The sequence below is a fragment of the Trichosurus vulpecula genome, chromosome 7 (genome assembly GCF_011100635.1).
Source record: "Trichosurus vulpecula isolate mTriVul1 chromosome 7, mTriVul1.pri, whole genome shotgun sequence".
NCBI lineage: Eukaryota > Metazoa > Chordata > Mammalia > Diprotodontia > Phalangeridae > Trichosurus > Trichosurus vulpecula.
In genome coordinates, this window is record NC_050579.1 from 75561626 (window position 1) to 75574338 (window position 12713).

The window sequence follows — 12713 nt, forward strand, 5'->3', positions numbered from 1 at the left end:
TAGAAGAGGATCTGGGCATATTTGTAGACAGCGGTGAACAATGTGGTAAACAGAGATTGATGGTGAAGGGGACGGTGGGAAATGATCAATAGAATCAAGCTCCTGAAGAAGGCAGTGATGTGATCAAAGGCACAAATTGAGGCATTATATTTGGAAAGGAAAAGGGCTTAGTGCTCACTGGTTGCCGTATTTCTCTACTTGTTATAAGGATTAAGTGCTCGCAAATCAGTTCTTGCAATCTTTCTTGCTCCTCATTTTGGGGATATTTCTATTTATTTATTCAGTTATTTATTTATTTTTGATATCATCTAAGAAATGGTAGTACAGTCGATAACTTTGCTTCTGTACATTTTGTTTCTCCCTTCTTCCCTGCCTTCCCACCCCAACCTCCCTGCCCCCCCCCCACCGGAATTGATAACTTGTTTAAACAGATCAGGTCAGAGTTGCTATAATTGCACACAGTGTTGTCGTCTTATCTTTATCCTTACTTCTAATTTGGTATTGATTTTAGCTCTCACCAGTTGATGAGAGCTGTGCAGAGATGGCTGCAGACAGATGGCTGATTCTGAAAGGAGGGCTGCCTCAGTGACCAGTTACTTCCTGTCTCTATAAAGGCACAGTCAATTTCATGTTTTGTAATCTTGCTTGTCACTTTCAGCATGGCCTTCGTCTTATAGAAAGTACGTATGATGTCCACACATGAGGCTTCTTTGTAGACTATATAAGCCTTTTAGCTCTTTTATTTCTTGGTCCAACATTATGTTTTCTAACCCATGATTTTGCCGTACTCCCCTGTGCTCCTTTGTGCATTGAAGTCATGAAGCATTAAGTTATATCTGAGGGTTAGGGATGCTTTATCTCTCTTCCTTGATATGATGTCTCTGCCCCACCTTCTACAGCGGTTGATGGTTCACAAATGTCAACTCTTTTCTTGGTTGTCTCCTGCCTTGTGCTCAGAGGAAGAAAAGATGTTTTCTGTTGAAGCTAGGTGATGTTATGGATAGAGCATGGAACTTAAGAGTCACAAAGACCTGAGTTCTAATCTGGCCTCAGATGCTGATTAGCTATGGGCCCCTGAGCAAGTTGCTTAACCTCTCTTGGCTTGAGTTGCCTCATTTGTAAAATAGGAATAATAACAGCCTGTACCTTACAAGTCTCTTGTGAGGCTCAAATGAGAGAATATCGGTAAAGCACTTTGTAAACATTACAAAGCCATATGTTACCTATTGTTATGATCATTGTCCTTATTATCTCTTGATGTAATCAAACCAACTCTATTAATTCTTTTATTTACTAACTGAGGAGATGGTAAGTCACTATTTCACTTAGTCTTAGCCTTATGATGTCTTCTGGTTTCATTTATAGAGAGAATGTCCGTATGGAGAAGATTCATTTCCTCCAGAAGATTATCAGATTAATCCTTAGAAAAAAAATCACACATTGGTTGTTGTTATTGTTGAGTCATTCAGTCTTGTTCAACTCTTTGTGATTTCGTGGACCATAGCACTCCAGTACTGCCTGTGGGGTTTTCTTGGCAAAGATACTGAAGAGGTTTACGATTTCCTTCTCCAGTGGATTAAGGCAAAGAGAGGTTATGCGGTTTGATCAGATCACGCAGCTAATAAGTGTCTGAGGTCAAATTTGAACTCAGGCCTTCATTATTTGATTTCAGGCCCAGGTCTCTATCCACTAAGCCAACTAGCTGCCTCAGTTTGTAGAGTACTGACCGTGAAGTGAATGCTGAGTGATTCTTGGAATTCTGCCTGCTTTTGCAGCATTCCTGGTGCTTTCATTGCATAAGGTAGCTTCCCAGCACTGAAAGCATTTTGTGAGTTGTGTGTGTGTATCTGTATTTTCATATCATGGGATATGTTGGACCCTAAATACATGACTTCTGATTGTCATGCTCTCTATATTTACTAGGCTGATTATTGGTTGCATTCAGAAGCCCATACCCGAACCCTTTATGTCTTGTTAGTACCTGCTAAAGTACATGCTCTGTTGTACTGCCTTCAGAAACACACAACATTACCCCAAGAACACATTATTCCCATGTGATGATAACTCAGAGTAAGCCTTGTGTGAAGGTTCTCTTCAGAGGTAGTGTGTCATAGAGGGAAATACACTAGTTTCCGAATTAGAAGCTATGAGTTCCAGTCCTAGCCAGCGCTATCAAACATACACAACTGAACTTGGGGAAGTTTCTAGCCTTCTCAAGGCTTTGGTTTCCTCATTTCTAAAGTGAAGGCAAGTGAACTAGATCATCTCTAAAGTGTGTTCTGGTTTTACATCCTATGATCTGAAGACAGAACTAAAACCATGTAAAGGAAATGCCCACCAATCATATACAGATATCTTTGGAAATGCCACTCTGCCAGGCTATATGAAAAATAGGGAGTATGTGGAGGATGGAAGATAAAAGGAAGTGAAACTATTTTAAAAGGTCACATTTACAAAACAAAGGGACAGGAATGTTATCACTGTTGTTCCATAGTTTTCCTGAATTCAGAAAAAATAAAGTTAAATACCCTGGGGCCTAGAATGCTCACTATGGTATAAATGTAGTCCTAAAATGACTTGCCATGTACACACATATCTACATATGTATGAGTGTATATGTATGTGTGGATATATGTGCTCTTGTTCAGACAGATTCTTAAATTGTCTAGATCAAGGTTTCATAACAAAATACCATATTTTAGCACCCTCCACTCTGTAGTATTTCTGAGATTTTATTGTTTAAAATTAGCTAATAATTGCAAAAATATTTAAAAGCATAAAATATGATCAACCATGATTCCAGAAGATGGATGAAGAAAGAATAATGTTGTCTGCCACATCATAGAGATATAAGGAAATGATATGCAGAAAAAGAAATGAATTTTTAAATGTAAACAGTTTGGGAATGTTTTTTCTTTGCTGTGCTTATATAAAATACAAGGCATCTACAGCTCTTTCTTTTCTTCCTCCTCTTTTCTTCTTCTTCCTCTCTCCATTCCTCCCTCCCTGTCTTTTTTCCCCTCCTTTCCTTCCTTCTTTCTTCTTTTCAGCTTTCCTTCCTTTTTCAGTGGACAGATTTGAAGGAGAAAAAAAAGAAACAAAATTTTAAAATAAAAGAAATTAAATGAACAATAAATATTAAAAAGGCAAAAAGTAATTCATGCCCTTTGCCATTAATTAAATAGTTTGGATTTATAAGGGCACCTGGTGGAAGCTGGGTTCTATGTCAGGAATAACTCCTCAGTGCCACCAGGCTGACACTATTCTTGATGGCAGTCTATTGGGGAGAAACAGCGGGGGCAAGGTACATGAACTGAAAAGAGCACAGATACAAACTGTTCACTACCTTAAGATGCTTCTTCTGTGTCATGGCTAGTGAGAGCAGCTGGGGAAAGGCTTTCTGATTGCTTGACAATTCCCTTGAGGAATTCCTAGTCTAGCTAGGATATTTTAGAAAAGCAGACAGAATGAACACTGCTAGTATCTGGGATGAGGTTGATTTTTCTATTCTATAGGTTACAGAGAAATTCTTTGTGAAGACAGTGAGGGAGTAGACAGGCAAGGCTCCTCGATGTAGCTGTGTAGTCGCCTTCCCTGTTGGAATACTTTGTCTATTTATGTGGTTTGCTTATTGCCTTCTCTTTGCAAACAACTTGGGAGGATTTATTCTATGTATCCCTGGAGTATCATGTACCTATCCATGACTATACTGTTCCTGACTTATGAAGCAGGAGAATATCTGCCTGTCAGAAGATGGTCTGCAATGAAAAGTCATGTCTACATCAGCATATTTTGCTCCTCTGAGCATGAATGTGATCTCATCCAATTCTCTGCTTTTAGGGTGTGTCTGTAATAGCAGTTGGGAGACCTGGCAATCAGTGATTATAGAAATCAGACACATGGGTTATCCAGCACAGATCAGATGATTACTCCTTATTCCATAGCCCCAAGCTCATTCGATCAATTTAACTAAAGAAAAATGAAATAAATCCAACAATTCAGTTAGTATTTTCCTTTATATTAATGTATAGCATTTTATGAAAATGACTACATGTAGGTTAACATTCTAAGCAATTAATTAATTATAGAGATTCATCTACAGAAAAAATTAAAATGAATTGTTTTATTCGTTGCAAAAGAAGGCTCCCTGATGTAGTGGTATATTCAGAAAATAATGTGATGTAAAAACAGAAGGAATCAATTTATGTGTTTTTCTCCAAGAAATGTAGTATCTATTTTCTATCAGTTTTACACTCCAGAGAAATTGGAGCCATTCTGAGAATATTACAGGGCTGAAGCATTGGCTATAATTGGCCAAAGCTTTTCTTTACATTTGTAATTTATATAGGTGGATCCCTACTAAAAGCAGGATCCTCAGTGCTAATGCTGGCTATATTTAATTAGCATAATCAATAAACATTTATGGTAGCTGAAAAACTGTGAGGAAGGGTACACTGAGGTGGGGGGAGAGCATCAGAGGGTACCTGACCTAGGAGCATGATATTCCGGGAGTCAACATCAAGCAGAACAGTTTATGGTTAAAAAAAGAAAAAGGTAGCTGAAAAAGTCTGAGACCTCTATAAAGGGAGGCCATGGGAAGAGTTTATTACTCTGCCCTCTAGCTTTCCAATCAGAGGGGAGAGGCAAGTGAGAATGCTGAGGAGGTGTTGAGCATCAAAGCTAAATCAATCTCCATGTTGATGAGATTTCAGGTGATGAGTTGATGGGAAATGAAACTATGAATAAATGACCTAGTTAGGACATGTACCTAGCCTGCTGCCTGCTTAAGTATTACTTTGAAATATATCTCTAGATACAGGAGACAAAGCTTTAGATTTCCGTTTCTTTCTTCCTATTGAGTTGGCAATAAGAGTAACCAAAATCTTATCTATGTTAGCTGATCTCATGAAAAACACTTTTGTAGACATATATTAAGCATGGCAATGACACTGGAAAAGAATTTAGCATATACATACTGTAGGCAAAAAGGTTTTAAGGACAGGGCTGTTTCTGTATTTGTTTCGCATTAACCTAATATGGTGCCTTGGAAGGTAGTAAGAGTTTCACGAACATTCGTTTAATTGTTTAAGTGAATTCTGTAGCTCTTCCAGAGGGATATCTATTTTAAAAAAGAAAGGTATACATTTTCGAGCCAGTATATTTGTATTCTTTTGGTGATACAATCTTTTATTTTAATAAGACTTGATGCTTTTTTATTTTTGTATCATAGCTACTTTCAGATAAACTCACATACCTGCCAACCAACCCATGAACACACACATATACATATACACACATACATAAACACATGCATACATACACTCACATATCACAGAACCTTATTTTATAAAAAGAAGAGGAAAAAGTTAAAACAAAGTAAACTATCACAGTAGCCACATCTTACAGTGTATGCAACGTTCCGCCCTAATAGTCCCCCCATTTTTACCAAAAAGAGTGAGATTTTTTCATAGTCTGTTTTCTGGAAACAAATTGACCATGACGGTAATTTAGAGTTGGATTTTAGGGGAAATCTTTTCTTTTGCATCATAATAATCATTGCACTTATTGCTCTCATAATTTTGCTGGCTTTACATCAGTTCAAATGATTTTCCCAAGTTTCTCCTAATTCCTCACACAATAAAATCAATTAACATTTGTGTCCAACTGTTGTTTTTGTTTTTACCCATCCCCCAACTGATGGACACCCGCTTTGTTTCCATCTTTTTTTGTTACCACACAAAAGCTGTTGCTATGAACATCTTGATAATTATGAAACCTTTCAAAATATCAAATATTCATAAATATCTCAATTTACTCAGAAGAATTCTACTCAAGAGAGAAACTTTCCAATGAGACTAGTGAGTCCCTAGTTAATTCTACCCTCCAAAGCTTCATTAGGATTCAATCTACTCTAATCAATGCTCATGAGTTTACCCCAAATCCCATGAGTTTCTCCTCTTCAGAATAATTGTTATTAAATTGCTTCATTTCATATCTATGGCAAAACAACTTATTTTTAATTCAGATACTTGAAATACTGAAAAATATCCAATAGAAAATAGCATAAAAGCTGGTCATCATTTTCACTTCAAGACCCAAAATGCCCCCTTGAAATCCCCAGGCTGGAGTCTGTCATCCCATATGTACCACTCAACTTCTCTATAATGGCAGAGAAACCCAGAAAGTTTATTGTCCCCTCATTAAAACCTCTGTTTCTTAACACTTTGGAAAAGGCAACAACTCATTTAATCATGCAGAATATTAGAGAAATTTGCTGCAGTTTGGGATGTGCTGTGTCTCACGGGATATCTCCAATATTCCTGGGAATTTTGACTGCTCAGCACACTATTCTACCTGCTCACAGGTTACCTTTCTTCACTTACACTTCTACTGGAGGGTCTGGTTTCAGTAGAAATGGGGAAATGTGGATAATTATAATACCTTTCAGCATTGGACACTTTTCACCAGAGGCATGTAGGCTCTAGTGCTCATTCATCTTTCTCCCTATTATAATCTTTTGTTCCATTCTACCATCCTCTTCTGTCTTGTTGAAGCTACTCCCCATGTAGAGTTATGTCCTTATGGTAAATACTTAACACATTGACTCTGGGAAATCATTTTTTTCCATCCCCCCCAAAGAAAACTGGGAGATGTAGTTCAGAGGTGCTCCTTAGTCCCTCTTGACATGGATCATCCCTAAAGCCTTGGGAGGTAAACAGGTCTATTATATTACTATAATGGAAAATAAATGCAAATGTAGATATAAAGACAACACGATGTCATAGGGAGATTTTGCATGTAGATGATGGGATTCCATATGTAATAAGGGATATTTTATACAACAATAATCTTCAGTTTAATAATAATATATCGTCTCATTTGTGAGGATCTAGTTTTGGTGCTGACCAGTCACCAAAATACAAGTGCCAATCAATTGCTGCAGTGTGTCCCTGCTCCAGACCTCACCTGGAGTGAGACTCTTCTGCCTCATTAATGGTTTATCTTACTAGGGCTAAGAGGAGGCATAAGGAAATCATATGAAAAATATAAGAAGATATATCCCCCATGCGCCATATCTAAGTCAACACAAATGCCTTGACACTTGCTAATTGTGGTGCAAAGAAAGGGTACAGAGAAGAATGGCAAAAGCCATGGTTTTTTGAAAGTAGGTTAGAAGAAAGAGTTTGTGACTGAGGAATAAAACTGGACAAAGGCTTATAGATGATAAGTAAGCCTCAGATCTATACTTTATGAGTCTTCCCTCACTCCCCGTCCTCCACCCCAACCCCTGCTTTTTTCCCCAGAGAAAAAAGCCAAACTGGAAGTGATGAATAACAATATATAACATGAAATCCAGAAGGCACCAGATTTGGATTCAGGAAAATCTGGGTTCAAATCTTGCTTGAGATATTTCCTGAGTAGCTGTGGGAAAGTCAATCAAGCTTTCTCTGCTTCAGTTTCCTCTTCTGTGTGATAAAAGGATTGGTCTAAATATCCTCTAATGTTCTTCCAAATCTAAACCTATGATCCTATTGTAATGATTATTCACACTTTCTTTCAACACCCCCTCCACCCCCATCTCTACTGAAGAGAACAAAATGACTTCTATTTAGTTAAATGGGGAAAAATAATCTTTTCTTTGCTTCTTATCTCATCTTGAGTCAAAAATGAACATGGTCTGTAGTAGGTAATTGATGTCTTGTTTTTTCTTATATGTTAAACAAATGAAACAGCATAAGAATTAAATGGTAATAGGGAAAAGAAGTTAGACACTGGCCACATTGTCTAAAAGCCACGAATTAATGATTAGCTTATATCCACCTCTTCTGTTCCCTTCACGGGGCAGGAGAAAAGTAGGAAGTAATTGCTTCACAGTTAAGCAAGGGATGAGGTAGAAGACCTTTGGTCTAAGCTCCTGTTAATTATTGGGCTAACCCATTAACATGGGGTAGGAAGTGGAAAAGAAAAGGGGGAAGTAATCTTTGACTCACTCAATTTCTAGTCTACAATTCGCACCTTAAGTAACCTGGGTAAAATCTTAAAGAAATGGTAGAGACAATTACTCTGCCTCTAATCTGTGCCTCTCTATGCAGTGAGAAAGTTTTTTTAATATTATTTTTCTTTCTTGGCATTCTATCCAAAGCTATGTTTAATGCCAAGGGTTTTGTGAACTTGGGATAATGGGTCAGTTCATCTTTTTATACTGTTCTTCCCTTTGTGTCCTCTATGATGCAGTGATACTTTCTCCTTGCTCTTCCTTATATATGATATTCCAGCTCCTGATTCCAGGCAGTTTCACTAACTGTCCCTTAAGACTGAAATTTTTCTTCCTCTTCTCTTTCTCTTGGCTTCCCTGGCTTCTTTCAAGCCTCAGAAAAGTGCCACCTAATTAAAGAAGTCCTACTCAGTCCTTCTTAATTTTAGTGCCTTCCCTCTGAGATTATCTCAATTTATTCCATACATAGGTTATTTTTATATAGTTGTTTGCATGTTGTCTCTACAGATAGTTAATTGTTAGCACAGCAAATTAATTCAAACAATTGCATTTCAATAATAGCATTGACTAAAAAGGGTTGATTTTTCTGAAACACCTTTATGTACAGTTTGCTTTTAAGATACCTTCTTTTGAATGTACTTTGTAGTTGCTCAATTCAGTGAAAGACGGCTTGTTGTAGTGGATAGGTTGCTGGACATATTGGAAGGAAGGAAGGAAAGAGGGAAGGTGGAATGGAAGGAAAGAGGGTGGGAGGAAGGAAGAGAGGGAAGAGAAGAAAGAAGGCAATAAGCATTTATTAAGCACCTACTATTTGTCAGACATAGTGCTAAGCACCACACAGATATTATCTCATTTGGTCATCATAACCACCCCAGGAGGTAGATACTATTATTCTCTTTTTTTACATTTGAGGAAATCAAGGTAGATAGGCTACATGGTTTGCCCAGGGTCACGCAGCTACTTATTGTCTGAGGTCTGATTTGAACTTAAGTCTTCCTGACTCCAAACCCACCATTCTATTTACTACATCATTTAGAATCTGTGTCTGACATGGATTCAAATTTTTTCTGTGAAACCACAAGTCACTTAACCTCTGTGTAACTCAAAGAATTCTCAAAGATTATAAGTGACAGATGGATTACTATCTGCATCGAAAGAGGAAATTCCATGATAAATTGATATGATTATGAATAAATTGATCTAGCTTGCAGGCCTCTGGCCCATTGGAAAGAGTAATTGATTTGGAGTGATTGGACCTGGGTTTCAATCCATCTCTTTCATTTAGGAATTGTGTAACCTTTGGCAAGTCATTTAACTTCTATGGCCCTCGGTTTCCTCATATATAAAATAATGAAGCATTTCCTCATGATCTCTAAGGTCAAGTCCAGCTCTGAATCTATGATCTTATGATCAAATGTAGATTAACTATAGGCATCTTCTCAAAGGTTCTGTAAGGTCATCCTGTAGAATTATTCAGTTCACTAGCCATTAATGAATGGAACATACATTTTCTGGATCCAAATTTGTAATATCTTAATTTACATTGGAATAGAAAAAATGCATGCCTTTAAGTAGATAATCAGTGTGTATTAAATGTATATAATAGTTGTTTCAATTATGTTTACTTCTTTGTCATATGTCCTTTATTTCACAATGTTCCTAGGAAACTAAAAGGGATTCTTATTAGCTTCATTTTAGACAAGAAAAAATGAAGACATAGTTAAGTTAATTTGTCTTGCCATGAGGTCAACCATACAATCATATAATGACAGAATCATAGAATTTGAGTATTCAGATGGACCTCAGAAGTCATGTAGGTCAATCCATAAATGAAAGGAATCCCAACCATAATAAGCGATCAACCTCCTTTCTTACAAGTTCATCTTCTCATCCCAAAGACTATCCTCGGGAGCCAGACAGAACAAGGTTGATCCCTACTCCGTATGACAGCCTGAGTTCTTTCGTCTGATTCCCATATGATATAGACTCATATCTTCTTTTTCTTGGTTGGCCCCCTCTGGGCATTCACAAGTTCATCAATGTGTTTCTTAAATCATGGTCTAGCCATGGCTCTCATCCCAACAAATCTCATTGATACACATGAGGTCAAGTTTTCTTTCTTTCGTTACAACCTCCATTTTCTCTTCTTTATTGAATGAACTTTTGACAATTGTGTATAGAGATTTGAGACCGTGGACTTTACTGCTGGTTCCTTTCTTCATATTTCTTTCTTGTGAACTTCTGAGTGTCTCAATTTTTATTCTTCCATTTATTCTTCCATACCCACAGTGCCATAAATGAAACACAGTCTTCTCAATTGAAAATGTAGTATCCTTTCCCCTGAAACTCCAAATCACTTAAAGTAAACCTTAAGGTGAAAAATCTTGAAAATTAAAAAAAAAGTAGGCTTTGTCCAACACTCAAAATTTTACCACAGTGGAAGATTTGTTTTTTTTTTTCTTTGTAAAAATACAGAGGTGATGAAATTGGAATAATTATTTCTCTGTTATGAAAGTGGTTATTTCCTTGTGGGTTTTGTTTGTTTTTGCATTTGAAAAACATAATCTACTTTTAATAACCATTTAAAAACATTTTTCCTCCCTCAGGTTTACCAGAACCAAATAAAGACAGCATATTCCAAGGACTAAGTATGGACCAGGGATTTTACACATCAAAAGACTTCTTACCACTGGTGGCCAAGGCAAGCAAAGCAGGTAGGACATGCTTATTGTTTGTTTATTGTTTGTTTACTTTGAAAGTAGATAGACAGGATCTATTTTTAATTTTCTTTTTTATAATATGTATTATCTGCTTCTACTCAAATGCAGCTCATCATTTTATGGATTGGCTATACCAGATGTCAAATCAAATATATCATGATATTAAAATAACATAGTATTTATATAGTATCTTAAGGTTTACAAATTGATATACAAATGTTGTCTTACATGATCCACCCAACAGCTCTGAGAGGTGGGTGCTATTATTATGCCAATTTTATAGGTGGAGGAATAGAGGGTCACACAATTTGTAAGGGTGTGAGAGGATTTGAGCTCAGAGTTTCCTGACGTCAATTCCCACACTCTCCATTATACCACCTTGCTGCCAGTGACACAACAGGTGAAGTAAAAACACCTGGCTTTAACTGCACAACAGGTACAACTACTCTTCTACCCCCAAAATAGCATTATGCCCAAGTTGAACTCTAGTAAAAAAGTCATATCTTTATAGCAGCATGAGAAATTCAATGTTCAACATAAGTGTTTGCTGATGAAGGACAATGAAATGGAGCTCTCCTGTGAGAGCTACTTTTTTTAGTGACTCACAGAATATTTGAGGTCAAGGACCTTTTCTAGCCCCACCCATATTTTACAAATGAGGAAACTTGAGCCCAGAAGTTAAGTAACTTGCTTAGATGCTAGCTGCTAGAGGTGTTTAACAATGTCAAAATCATTGTACTGCCTGAAATCCATAATCAAAAAAGAGGACCTGGGCAGTCTCTTTCAAGAAATTATTGAGGAAAACTGCGCTGATATGCTGGAACCAGAGGGTAAAATAGGAATTGAAAGAATCTACTGATCTTCTAAGGGAAGAGATCCCAAAATAAAAATTCCAAGGGACATCATAGCCAAATTTAGAACTATCAGGTAAAGGAAAAAAATACTGTGAGTGGCCAGAAAGAAACAATTCACATAACAGGGAGCCACAATCAGGATTAAACAGGATTTAGCAACTGCAACATCAAAGTATCAGAGGTCATGGAATGTGATACTCTGAAAGGCAATGGAACTAAAACTACAACCAGGAATCACCTACCAGGAGAAATTAAGCACAATCATTAAAAGGGAAAAATAGTCATTCGATGAAATAGAAAGATTTCAAGCTTTCATAAGACCAGAATTGAACAAAAAGTTCGATTTCCAATATCAAGACCCAAGAGAAGCCTAAAAGAGTAAAAAGGGGAAAAGAAAACATAGGGTATTTAATGGAGCTGAACTGTTTACATCCGTGCATGGGAAGATGATACTTGAAATTCTTAAAAATTATTCCACTAGGGAGGTGGAGCCAAGATGGCGGCTGTTAAGCACGGACTAGAGTGAGCTCCGTACCCGAGTCCCTCCAAAAACCTATAAAAAATGGCTCTGAACCAATTCTAGAACGGCAGAACCCACAGAACAGCAGAGGGAAGCAGGGCTCCAGCCCAGGACAGCCTGGATGGTCTCTGGGTGAGCTCTATTCCACACGGAGCTGGGAGCTGGGAACGGAGTGGAGCAGAGCCCAGCCTGCGCGGCGTGGATGATCCAGACCAGAAGCCTGGCGGAGGGGGCCCTAGCGCCCTGAATCTGTGAGCTGCGGCAGTTACCAGACCCCTCGACCCACAAACACCAAAGACTGCGGAGAAGGTTAGTGGGAAAAGCTGCCGGAGTAGAAGGAGTTCGCGATTCGGCTTCCAGCCCCCGGGGCAGCGGAGGTGGGGCAGCTACAGCTGTTGTTACTTCCGGCTCCAGGCCCACCTGGTGGGAGGAATTAAGTGGCGGATCAGAGCAGGAGTGCAACAGCCTGCTGAAGATCTAAGCCCAGTCTGGACTGGGGGTCCTTGGGGAAGGAGGAGTGCAGCTCTGACAGAGCTGGCACCTCCCCCCCAAACGTAGAACATAGAACTCATTAGTCTACAAGCAGTCATACCCCACTGAAAAACTCAAGGGTCAAGTTAGTT

At 38.1% G+C, this 12713-nt stretch overlaps 1 protein-coding gene across 1 annotated transcript in view; it reads left to right on the top strand.

The window, feature by feature from the left end:
- DPYD (dihydropyrimidine dehydrogenase) overlaps nucleotides 1-12713 on the top strand; it is a 1113082-nt gene that overhangs the window by 497299 nt on the left and 603070 nt on the right. The window contains exon 9 of the mRNA XM_036769110.1: nucleotides 10603-10710. Within this exon, the coding sequence (XP_036625005.1) occupies nucleotides 10603-10710 (108 nt within the window). The remainder of the gene's footprint in view (nucleotides 1-10602; nucleotides 10711-12713) is intronic.